The 13,737-nt window shown below is 34.8% G+C and overlaps 1 protein-coding gene across 5 annotated transcripts in view; it reads left to right on the top strand.

The window, feature by feature from the left end:
* Positions 1–13,737, top strand: part of PCGF5 (polycomb group ring finger 5) — a 119,241-nt gene that overhangs the window by 85,572 nt on the left and 19,932 nt on the right. For all 5 annotated transcript variants that reach the window (XM_076009984.1, XM_076009985.1, XM_012765638.3 and 2 more), the window contains exon 7: positions 12,935–13,033. In XM_076009984.1, the coding sequence (XP_075866099.1) occupies positions 12,935–13,033 (99 nt within the window). The remainder of the gene's footprint in view (positions 1–12,934; positions 13,034–13,737) is intronic.

Below are 13,737 nucleotides of genomic sequence, written 5' to 3'. Positions count from 1 at the left end.
TATATTGCGCAAATGCTTAGAAATCCTGCTAGAGCTTATTTTATAGGTAGGTCTTATTTTCGGGGAAACAAGGTAGCTTACTCTAAGCACCTGTTTTTTCCAGCACCCACAACCGAACGGTCCTGGGCCAATGCCACCACCTAGTGGCTAATATGGAGAATTACACCTCTATTTCTCCTCTCCACTTCCTTTTATACTGTTTTTTGGGAGTTCATAGTGTAGTAACCAACTTAAACTCAGAGAATTTCATGTCAGGCAGTGAACTATTTTATTTACTATCTTCTAATTTTATCCTTTATTTCTCTATTTTTATTTGCAGCTCAACACATTTTCCATATCATGGCTATTATAGTTTATGAATAACATAATCAGTTTTAAAGTATAATTGGATGTTATATAGTGCCTCAGAACTTTTAAAGTTCTTGAAGACTCTCAATTATTTCCTATAGAATCTCCATTCTAATACTTTTTCCTTTTGTATCTGCTAAGTGAACTTTTTTGAAAAGGATCCTTAAAGAAAATTTGAAACACCCTGCTCACTTTTATTTTCTTTGATCTTCAAATGGTTTTACTTAAATAATTTTTTCTGCTATTTTACAGAAAGAAACTTTCATTTTCATTACACATGTTCACTACTTTAGCTCTTACTTAGATTTTTTTTGTTACTTTATCCCAGCAGGTGTCACCATTAAGAATCTTGTTTGTTTCTTTGTATTCTATGTTTTATTTAAATGCCTATATTCATTATCTGTAATCTTCCTTTACTGATTCTGTATGAATTTATATGCCAGTAGGTTGAATTTTTTTATTATGTTTGGTATTTTCCTATTAGGAAATGAAAAATGTTAATTTTTCAAATCAGATTAAGTTTTCCCAGCCTTTTGCAACAAAGAATATTTGTGAACATAGTAATTCAGTGATTATTTATCAACTATGTGGATATTAGGCAACAAAAATATAAGTTATTATAAGAAAGTTATCATAAGAAAATCTTTCACTCAAGGAACTTGGTTAGGTTTTATATATACAAACAATTATAATACAATAAGATTACAAATTTAGTTAAGGGGGTAAGGCATGTAATAAAGTGTATTTCTCTAAAGATTTTTAGAGAAATGACCACTGTGCCTATTTATCTTCCCATATTCTCTATTGTTTTGTGTTTTTTTTGAGACAGGGTCTCATACTCTTGCTTGAGTACAGTGGTGTTGTCATAGCTCACAGCAACCCCAAACTCCTGTGCTCAAGTGATTCTCCTGCCTCAGCTTCCCGAGTACCTGGGGCTACAGGTGTATGCCACCACACCCAGCTATTTTTTCTAATTTTTGTAAAGATGGGCTTTTGCTTTTGCTCAGGCTCGTCTTGAACTCCTGAGCTCAAGCAATCCTACTGCCTCAACCTCCCAAAGTGGTAGGATTACAGGTGTGAGCCACTGTGGCTGGCCTCTATTGGTTTTTATGTTCTGGTGTAGCACCTTTTTCTTTTTTCTTTATAAGTCTTTTCATCAGGGTTTCTATAACTGTGTTTCTTTCTTTTTTCCAGTCATTTCTATAATCTCCCTTTTAGGAAGTTCTTCATAGAGATCATGATCACCCTTTAGCTCTCTAATACATGAGTTATCTCATAGTGAAAGTTATAAGAAGTCAAAGTTAATGGAAAGGCTGAATATCTTCATAAATAAATGTGAAGTCATCTTCTCTGTTGTACTTCTAATATGAAAGTATAAAACGTTGCATTGTAGAAATTCACCTGAAAAGTTACCTCTGTCTTAATATTCTCCTTTTTGATACTTTGCTATTCCAATTGACCTTTTATCCATTCACTCTTTCCTTTATAGATTTTCTTCATCCTTGTACCTTCATTCTTAAAACAACTTTCTAAGCTTTAAATGACTCTTACTAAGCTACCCTTTTTCTCTGAGGCTGTTCTTACTTTGTCTCTATTGACTCTGCTTCTTGCCTTCTACTTGATATATGTATGTCCTAATGCTTTCTCTGTTTATTCTAAGAGATCTTTTCCATTGTTTGTGGCTTCTAAGAGGCAGAAGACCTTTAAATCCTCACTTTCAACCTTGCCACCTTTCCCAAGTTGAAGTATTATATCTCGAACTATTTTTAAATTTATATTTATTTTATATTTATTTTTAAATATATCAATGGAGAGTTTCACTAACACGTGAAACTTAACATGTCTAAAGGCATATTCATTGTATTTCCATGTAACTTTACTCCATATATTGCAGTTTCAGTCATGACTACTGTTTTTAACCAGTCATACAAGTTCAAAACCTTGAAGTCATCTTTAACCTTTTACTCTTTTCTTTCAACCAGTCACTAATCCTGCAAAATTTCCCCCAGTTTAGTGCTGCTCACCCTTACATCTAGTTTTCTTAAAAGTAGTTCCTTAAGTATTTTCAATACCCTTAATTTCTCTTTTTTTATTTGGGGATAGGGACATTTGCCTGAATGTATGTAAGGCAGAAGATCAGGACCAGGGTCATGACCAATGTCAGGGTCAGAAAATAAATGTTTGGCTTTGTAGGCCATATGGTTTCTGTTGCAACTTACGGTAGCACTAAAGTAGCCTACACAATAGTGAATGAATGGGTATGGTTCTGTTCCAATAAAACTTTACTTACAAAAATTGGTGTGGCCAGCCAGATTTGGCCTGAGGACATGGCCATAGTTTGCCACCTTCTGGACTGTTGAATTAAGTTATAACTCCTTACGTTAGCATTCAAGGCCCTTCACTAACAAGCCCCTCTATTGATAAGTTTATCTCCCATCAGACACATCAGTGAATCCTACTCTCCAAACAAATGATCATTGCTTCATGTATGAGTTCTGTATATATATGTAGGAAACTATATATCTGACAAAGGATTTGTATCCAGAATATAAAAAGCCTTGCATTATGGATATTTAAAGACCTCTGAAACTTTGAACAATCCTTCCTTTTTGGCATGTTCTTCCCTCTTCTCATCACCATCCTATGCTTCTGTCAAGATACAAACTGAGATTCCTATTTTTGTGATGCTTTTTCCAATGTTGTGGATCCCTTCTCTGAAATTCTGTAGTACTTACAGTGATAACTCAATTAGGGCTTAGCGTTTTTATCTATTAAAGGTGCTCCATAGGGTGGTAGGCACTAATACTATCTTTTATCTATTTTGATGTGTATCTTGTCCTTGAAACGAGGTTGTAAACCCCTTAGTGGCAGAGACGTGATATCTGTGTTGCTTTATAGCCTTCTCAAACCATCTCGTTCTTCTGCAGTGGGAAGTGATTCTCTAATGTGGTGATGGAGCAGTTGCATGGATGTTTTATACAATGTATCTACTGCCTTTGTAATACAGAAGTCAAAGTGAGGAGTGGGATGGCAATAAAAATAGTAGAGTAAGTGCCTCTGAAAACAGTGACAAAAATTTTCAGGATCAGCCTTCTCAGAGATCTGATATTTAACCAAAGGCTTGCAGAAGCATATGGAGCATTTAGTCAAGAAGATGACTCTTAGTAAAAAGAGTGAGACATTTTAATTTGCCTTAATCCCATCCCCCACTCTCCAGATCTGCAATAGCCTTGAAAAGTAACAGCCTGCTTTCCCATTGCGGCCTCTGAGGCACCTAGAAGGAAGAATAGAGGTGGAGCTTTTTCAAAGCCTCAATGCCAAAGAATTGTCATTATTTGATCTGTCTGGTTGTTCCCTGGAAGACTCCACTTACAAGGTTGTCTATATGTGACCTGATTTAGAGCTTGCCCAGTGGAAAAAGCCCTCTCTGTGTGTACGGGAAAGAGACATTTTTCAAAAACAATTGCAGGCAAGTATTTTAACTTCATGGACTGCCTGAGTGAATGTATAGATAACATTTGGGGCAAACAATAGACTAACCAAAAAGCTTAAAAGGAAAAGCTGGAGAATGAGATGTTTGTAGGAGCTTTGAAAAGCTCTGACATATTTCTTGGAATCTAGAAGGACATGTGCATGCATCGGGTGGTATACATGTTCAAGAAAGACATGAGAAGGCCCTGAGCTCTCATGTCTGGCTGACCTTAAGCCTCTGCACAAGCGGGAAGTGAAGACTAAGGCAGAGGTGTTAACAACCTGGTTGAGTGTTGGAGGTATCCTCCAAAACACACATAGCCCCTCAGCAAAGATGGGGAGACTTACTGGTTCCAGGTGTGTAAGGAAATCTCTGTTCAATCATTAGCTGACCTCTAGGCAGGAACTTCCATAGCCACATATGGTAAAGAATTCAGAATTCACAGAATTGGTTTTGGGAAGTCATTAAACAACAAAGAGAAACAATGATGACAAACAGTCACCACAACAAACTCTGAGGGGTAGGCAGGAATCGGATTTCCAGTGTTGCCACATTATATTATTTAAAATGTCTAGTTTTCAACAAAAAATTATGAAATATACTAACAAGTACAATTGTCTCTCAGTATCCATGGGGAATTGGTTCCAAGACCCCCTGTGGATAACTAAAATCTGTGGATGCTCAAGTCCCTCATATAAAATGGCATAGTCTTTGCATAATCTATGCATAGCCTCCCAAATACTTTAAATCATCTCTAGATTACTAGTAATACCTAATACAATATAAATGCTATGTAAATATTTATTATACTATATTTTTCCATTTGTGTTGTTTTTAATTATTTATTAGGTTTTTTCTAAATATTCTTGATCCACAGTTGGTTGAACCCACAGATGCAGAACTGTGGATACAGAGGGCTGATTGTATGGCCTATACACAAGAAAAAAGTAGTTGATAGAAACAGTCCCAGAGGAAACATAAACATTGCACTTATTAGACATAGATTTTAAATAATTTATTTAAATATGTATGAAGAACTAAAACCATTAGTCTAAGTACCTATATGAAAGTACAAGAATGATATTACCAAATACAGAATATTAATAAAGAGAAATTATTTTAAAATATTCTGAAGTTGAAAAGTACAGTAACACAAATGAAAAATTCAGTATTGAATCTCAGCAGCAGATTTGAGCCAAAGAAAAAGAATCTACAAACTTGCAATTAAATGAATTGAGATGATTCAGTCTGAGGAAAAGAAAATAGAATAAAGAAAAAAATCAACTCCATTAAAAATTGGGCAAAAGACATGAGCAGAAACTTTTCAAAAGAAGAAAGACTAAGAATGGCCAGTAAACATGTGAAAAAATGCTCAATATCTCTAATCATCAGGGAAGTGCAAATCCAAATCACAATGAGATATCACTTTACTCCAGTGAGAATGGACTTTTTAATCAAAAAGTCCCAAAACAGATGCTGGTGTGGATGTAGAGAGAAAGGAGCACTTATATACTGTTGGTACTAGTTTGGCACTCCAAACTAGTACAACCTCCAGGGAAAGCAGTATGGAGAAACCTCAAAGGACTAAAAGTAGACCTACCATTTGATCCAGCAATCCCACTATTGGGCATTTACCCAAAGGAAGAAATGCCATTTTATTAAAAAGACACTTGCACTTGAATGTTTATTGCAGCACAATTCACAATTGCAAAGATGTGGAAACAACCCAAGTACTCATCAATACATGAGCAGATTAATAAAATGTGTATACGTATACCATGGAGTACTGCTCAGCTATAAAAAAAATAGTGAACTAATACCTTTTGTAACAACCTGGATGGAACTGGAAACCATTCTTCTAAGTGAAGTATCTCAAGAATGGAAAAACAAATACCACATGTACTTATTATTAAACTAGAACTAATCGATCAACACTTGTATGCACATATGGAAGTAAAACTCAACAGAAATCAAGCAGGTGGGAGGAGGGAGGAGAGGTTGGGTGAATTCACACCTAACAGGTTCAGTGTACACTATCTGGGTGATGGACACACTTATAACATTGACTCAAACCATACAAAAGCAATTCATGTAACCAAAACATTTCTACCCTGATAATACTTTGAAATAAAAAAAATTTTTAAAAAAATTGTGAATTCTGAAAAACAAAAAAATGTATTTTCAGAGACCTATGGGACACCATCATGCTTGCCAACATACACATGATGGAAGTTTTGGAAGGAAAGGAGAGAGAGAAAGAAAGGAACAGAAAGTGTATTTGAAGAAATAATGGTCAAAACACTAACTAAATTTGATAAAAAAACATTAAACATCTAAGAAGTTTAACAAACTCCAGGTATGATAAATTAAAAGAAATTCATACCAAGGCACATCATAATTAGACTGTTGAAAGCCAAAGATAAAAAGAGAGTCTTGAAAGCAACAGTACTCATTGTGCACAAGGAAATTCTCAATAAGATTAGTAGCTGATTTTTTACCAGAAGCTATAAATAATAGAAGGCAATAGGATGACAGAGGACATATGAAGAGTGCAGAAAAGGGGGGGGTGGGGGTAACTGTCAACCAAGAATTCTGTATTCAGCAAAAATATATGTCCTTCTAAAAAGAGAAAATTAAGGTATTTCCATGACCTTTCATTTGGCAGTGGATTCTTAGAAATGATACCAAAAGCACGAGCAACAAAAGAAAAAGATAAATTGGACTTCATCAAAATTAGAAACTTTTGTGCATCAAAGGACACTATTAAGTGAAAAAAACCTATGGGAGAAAATATTTACAAATCATATGTCTGATAAGCCTTTAGTATCCAGATATATAAAGAACTCTTACAAATCAACAAAAAGACAACCCAATTTGAAAAATCAACTAAGCCTTTGAATAGACATATCTCCAAAGAATATATAAACATAGCCAATAAGCACATGAAAAGGTGCTAAACATCATTAGTAATTAAGGCTATGCAAATCAAAACCATAATGAGATACCATTTTACACCTACTAGGATAGCTATAATTTTTTTCTAAAAAAAGGAAAATAATGTTGGGAGGAAAATGTGGAGAAATTGGAACCCTCATATATTGCTGATGGGAAGGTGAAATGGTACAGCCACTATGGAAAACAGTTTGGCAGTTCCTCAAAACGTTAAGCATTAAGGGACCATATGACCCAGCAGTTCCACTCCTAAGTATATGATATGTATAGTATGTACAGTAGTCCCCCTTATCTGTAGGGGACACATTCTAAGACCCCAGTGGATGCCTGAAACTGCAGATAGTACTGAACCCTATAATACAGTTTTTCCAGTCTGATCACCAAGATGGCTACTAAGTGACTGATGGGAGGGCAGCTTGTACAGCACGGGTATGCTGGACAAAGGGATGAGTCATGTTCTGGAGAACAGGGCAGAATGGTGCAAGATTTCATTATGCTACTCAGAACAGCACACAGTTTTAAACTTATGAATTGTTTCTGGAATTTTCCATTTCATATTTTTGGACTGTGAAATATTGAAATTCTATTTCACAGAAATAAATGCAGTAACTGAAACTGCAGAAGGCAAAACTGATAAGGAGGGACTACACTATAAAAGAATTGAAAACACATGTTCACACAAAATCTTGTATATGTATGTTCATAATACCATTATTCATAATAGCCAAAAGTGGAAACAACCCAAATGTCCATCAATTGATGAATAAACAAAATGTGATATATCTACGCAACTGGAATGAAGTATTGAGACATGCTACAACTTGGATGAAGCTTGAAAACATGCTAAGTGAAAGGAGCTAGACACAAAAGGCCACATAGTGTATGATTCCATTTATATGAAATGTTCAGGCTAGGATAGAGACAGGAAGTAGATTGGCAGTTGTTGGGCTGGCAGGAAGGGAAGGATGGAGAATGACTGCTAATGGATTTAGGGTTTCTTTTGGGGTTGATGAACATGTTTTGGAATTAGATAATGGTAATGGTTTTACAACTTTGTAGATATTATAAAACCACTGACTTTAAATGGTGACTTTTTTAGTATTTGAATTATTTCAATCAAAAAATAAAAGTCAAGCTTGACAATTGCTTTGGCTGTTGTAGATACTAACCATAACATTCTGAAGATGAGAGAAAATACTGCAAGGGATTTAGGTTTAGAAAACAAAACACACCTGTAATCCTAGCACTCTGGGAGGCCAACGTGGAAGGATTGCTTGAGTTCAGGAGTTTGAGACCAGCCTGAGTAAGAGCAAAACCTGTCTCTACTAAAATAGGAAAAATTAGCTGGGCACTGTGGTGTGTACCTATAGTCCCAGCCACTTGGGAGGCTGAGTCAGGAGGATCACTTGAGCCCAAGAGTTGGAGATTGCAGTGAGCTAGTAGATTGTACTACTGCACCCCAGCTTGGGTGACAGAGCAAGCTCTGTCTAAAACAAAACAAAACCACACCACACCATACCATATCACAACCTCAAGAATTGTTATCAATAAAGATTAGAATTCGTTGAATTGTATCCTAGAAGAACTGGAACTTGCAATAAGGACCACAGTCTGATTTCTGATCTAAGTCTTTTAACTTTTCCAGAACAAAGGTATAACGGGCTAAAAGAAAAATAAAGCCCCCAGTGTAACCAACGTAGAGGCAGAAAGGAGCTTTTTTTGTCTTGATTTAGAAGGAACAGGGCAGAAGGCAAGGGTTATCATTCTGTGGAGGGGGAAAGATAACATTCTTGGAACACAAATCTTTTTCCGTTTAATGTCAATTCCTTTCAGGGCTGGGCAGCACCAAGCTAAACACCTACTCCTTGGTAGCAGTGTAGTAAGTGCAGATGCTTCCATTTTCCATGTGACTCATAAAATGAAAGCGGTAGGAAAGAAGCACTCTCAGGGGCGTCTCTCTAAGGTTCTCCCCACTATCCTGAGCACTCTTAATTGTCATTGCCCATTGTCAGATATGTCAGTTACTTTTCATCTGTACAGCAATTCCCAGGTGTACTTAGCTGAGAAACAGAACAAGGTTAATTTGGTATAATTATAAAGTGTTTCTGGAGACAGAAAATGCCTAATCATTATATTTTTATTTTCTGTACTTATTTTTTAAGTACTAAAAAATTAACTATTAAATAACCCAGATTGGAATTTTGTTAGCTTGATGTCAAACTTTATTGAATTACAAATTCCAGAAACATGCTTTTGTTTTAAAAATGTTTCCTTAACTCTTTTGGACATTTCTATAATTATTAATTTATGAAAGATACTCATAATAGTAACAACAAGGTCATTTCTGGAAGTTCTTCTGAGGTTTCTCTGCATATAAATACACACTTAAAGGATCTTCCAGTACAGGTTGACTATACCTTATCCAAAATGCTTGGGACCAAAGTGTTTCAGATTTTAGAATAGTTGCATTATATGTACTTCACAGTTGAGCATTTCCTTTGAGTATCAGCACTTGGCCTCCCAGAGTGCTCCCTCCAGTGAGCATTTCCTTTGAGTATCAGCACTCAGAAAGTTTTAGATTTTGGAGCGTTTTGGATTTCAGAGTGTCTTCTGACTTAACTGGGACTTTATAAGCTATTTGGAGCAAGAAGAAAATGGACAGGAAACCTTGGGTAGTTGAGATTATGTGAACAGGTAACAGAGGCAAATTGGACTTACACATTTATCCCTTTGTTTTCATGCTGTCTAGAATATCAGTCTTCTCATTTGAAAAAGTATGTTTTGTTTTAGATGTACTTTTAAATTTTGTTTTCTTTTAATAGATACTTTATCACCTTTATTGTGACCAAGTAACATTTGTAGATTTGTTTCTGTTGGTCTTTGCCAGGAAATATGTTTTGCTGGGAACACATTTGCTGGGAAATAAACATTGACTAAATAGTTTTACTTTTGATTTAGTAAACTTAAGAACACTAAGATGTTGTTCCAGATGTTGACCTAATTTCCTGTATGTCCAAATAGGAGTAATAACTTTAAAAGAGTCAATTTTTGTTTCAGTATTCTTATCAGAATAAGGATGTGGAATGCAATTTTGTTGTACATATTGGTTCATATTTATCTATTACCTCATTCTGCCTCATTTTCAGTTTTGGTGTTCATTTTGGATTGATACTTACGTTTTAGTGATCCTCAAACTTAAAGGGTGAATAATTACTGCTCTCCACATTTTGCAAATGAAACACATCAAGGCACATACAATTGTGTTTTTCCAGTAAAGTACTGCTACAGCCTGTCAGACACTGGCTAGACATGATTCTGCCCAACTCAAGGTCCACCCTACAAAACTTCTAGTTACTGGGCCATGTTGTGGCCTAACCAGCCTCTGTCTGAACCATAGGGCTTCTCAGCGTCCCATTTGAAATCTCTGCTCTTTCTAAAATTATTTAAAAGTTAAGAGATCATGTTTTAGAACATATCCCTAATGCTTTTAGAAATGATATTATATAATATTTATACTTTTTGTGGCCTTTTATTTTTTTCTTTTTTACTTAAACTCATGTTTCTTTGACTTAAACTTCTAGATCAGGGGTAGGGAACCTTTTCATGTTAGAGGGCTGCATTAATTTAGCAGTAATCAAATGAGGCCACATTCAAGAAGCTTCAATAAGATAAATGTACATTAAAAATGTACATTATTTTATAAAAATCTAATTACTATGTACTTAATTTCAAAAAATGAAAACTATTTGTTAATTTTAAAGTTAACTAAACTTTTATTGACTTTGTTGTGTCTGCTTTTTGTTGGAAAGCATTTGAGTATTTGGTTGCAGCATTGGAGGTCTATAGTTTCAGTTCATCCTCTAGATGCATATCAGTCATTTGTGACTTTAAGGGTGTCTTGATTTGGGTTAGGTAGGAGAATAGATTGGCAGCAATAAAGAGCTATAAGTGGTTAAAAAGCAAGAAAGCATTTTGGGGGCATGTTGCTGAAGGCATGGGTATTCTGCATTTTTTCATATTTCAGTTGGATCTTTTATAGCATCAAACAGTGACTTTCAATTGTCATCTACTGAGAGCTCAATCAGTTCCATCTGTGGTTCTTTAGATGCCTTGGTGATATCAACCAGGTGAGGCTGAAATGCTCATTTGAGTGTGATGTCATGATTCTCAAAGTCAGTGACTCTTTCATTGTATTCTCCAATTAATAGGTCTGTAACAGCTGTGTATTCTTGAGGTGATTCACATCATTCTCTTCGGTGACCTTTGCTAACTGGAGAAAACATTCATCTGAAATTTCTTTTTGAAGAAATGTTTTGGAAAAAGATATATTTTTTCAAAATGCTTGGAGTTTTTGCCACATATCATACATATATGAACTTACTTTTATCTTGCAACAAAATATTCAAGTTGTTTGGCCTGCTGCATTCCTATAGAAATCTTCTTTCAATAATTCCCCTGTTTGATTCTGTTCTTCGTACAATTCAACTATTCTCACAAAGATAAAATTTATGCTAAACCTGTACCTGTGATAGCCAACACACTTTAGAATGATAAAGCAAATACACACTGAATACCTCATCGTTCAACATTAGCATGTTACCAAACTGACTATGCTGTGTTGCGTTTGTTCGAATATAGTTAACAATAGTTACAACTTGTTGCAAAGTGCCACTTAAAATAGTAGCTTTAGCACAGAGATTTTGCTGATGCAAGATACAATGAAAAGAAATGATAGCTTCTGGATCTGTGAATGCACTAAACCCTTCATGTTTTCCTATCATGGAAGATGCACCGTCTGTACATACATTCACTAAATTTACCAAATTCAGTCCAACTTCATGACATTTATGTTGAAATTTGTTGAAGATATCTATTCCTCATGTTCCGTTCAGAACAGTGCCCAAAGCAAGTAACTCTTTGTAGCAAAGAAAATCTTCTATTATGATCCGAATGAAGTATAAAACCTGTACCAAGTCAGTAGTATGAGTTGATTCATCCAGAATGACTGAATAATATATATTTTCCTTTTGGAGTATTGCATGAAGTTCTTCTGTTGAAGTCTAATTAATGCTGCCAATCAGTTATGGTTATCCTTGAAAGAGGCAGTTGTTTGTATTAATACTTTGAAACGTTATCAGGGTCTAAGCGTCCTACAACTTCAAAAGTGCATTCTTTCACAATTTCTACCTCAATGCATGGCTTCCTTTTTTTCCTGAGTATATAAGCTACTTTATAAGTTGCTTCAGTGGCATTATTTCCAGGTCTTATTGCTGCTTGAAAGAATTGTATTTGCTTTTGCTTTTCATCTGTTAATTTCTGCAGTACAACCCTTTGCGCCTCCCCCTTTAATTTAAAATATTTGTGGTCCTTATGAGTGTTACAGTACTCATGAGCATTCAATTTCTTTAATGTCGATATTGCAGGTATCACAAAGCAAGCAAATCATCTTATCTTTAGCAGAAACAAGATAATATTGCAATTCCCAATCCTCATTTAAAAAATCTGTTTTCTTTGACATCATGAGCTGTTACACAGACAGAATAAAAAATACTGTTGAGCTGTGCAACTATTCAGTAATTCCACTTCAAACAGAAACACAGTGCACCATTGCCAAAAGCTGATAACAGACTGGTGTACTTGACCCCCACAAACTCTGCCAACCAGCCTGGTGTGGTAGTGGCGTGCCCGTCAGGCAGGGGAAGTGAGAACTAAATCACAAGCATAGCAGCTGTCAATTTAGCCATTATGGCTTATTAATGTTCTAATTGTGCTGGTCAATCTGGGAGGTTTATTTCACTGAAATTTATTCTTTGATATTTTAAACATGTTCATTTAAAAAATAAAAATATAAAGGATTTGTTCTGTAAAATTTGGATTCAGTCAAAAGACCACACTTAAGGACCTAGAAGGCCACATGTTCCCGGGTCTACATGTAAGTGTGTTGTCTATTTTTCAGTATGTTCCCAGTATATATCATAACACATTCTCTAAGAATGTCATATAAGTATTGATTTAAGAACATTTTTACTCACAAGTACTAAAGAGATATAAATTGTTTTCACAGTACGTTTTGAAAATATTCAAAATGATAGTGAAAATGGTACCTATAGTTTCATTAAAAGAAGGGATAATATTTTAATTGGTAATCTTTATTTCCTTTAGGGTTTAATGAAGAAATTTATTCGATGTTCTACACGTGTAACTGTGGGAACTATTAAAAAATTTCTAAGTTTAAAACTAAAACTTCCAAGTTCTTATGAGGTAAGTTAAATAGTATTTAACCTTGGTCATTTTGATAATTCTGATCTGAAGTAAAATTCTAGCAGAAGAAATGAAAATTAACTGAGAATATATTCAAATTTTTGTGGTTATTTTCATGTTAAAATTTTAATTTTAGAATGTATTATTTATGTAATATGTGTTTTCTGATTTAACATATCCTGAGTAAAATATATGAATACGTTGTTTTTTATAACTAGAGATATTTAAAGAATTTAACATTAAGTACTCTCAAAATAAATATACCAACTAAATGGATTGTTTTATTAATGCCAGTATGCTTTCAAAGTGTTTCATTTTTTATCTGAGATCTTTGAGATCTATTATTGCTAATTCTTTATAGACTTTTCAGAATGTAAAACATTGTATTTTTATCAAAAGGGATTTTATAAATAATCATATAGTTCCATGATTTGCAAAGTGATTTTGTTTAGCACTAGGTAAAACCAACATAGTGCATTTGAATAAATGCAATGTACCAGTATTTACAGGAGAGGTAAGTTACCCTGATATCAATCACAGCATCTTTTTAATGTGCTCAATGTTCAGAGGATGTTTATGATCCTGGGGTATGGCTATAACCCAGTGAGGAAATATGGCTACTACTTATCACCTGCACAAATGGAAAAATCTTACAATTTTATTAATTTCTTCCTCCCCTTTTGGTTCTGATAGTAGCATCTAGA

This window comes from Microcebus murinus, chromosome 14 (genome assembly GCF_040939455.1).
Source record: "Microcebus murinus isolate Inina chromosome 14, M.murinus_Inina_mat1.0, whole genome shotgun sequence".
Lineage (NCBI taxonomy): Eukaryota > Metazoa > Chordata > Mammalia > Primates > Cheirogaleidae > Microcebus > Microcebus murinus.
This window is presented reverse-complemented; position numbering and strand designations above follow the sequence as displayed.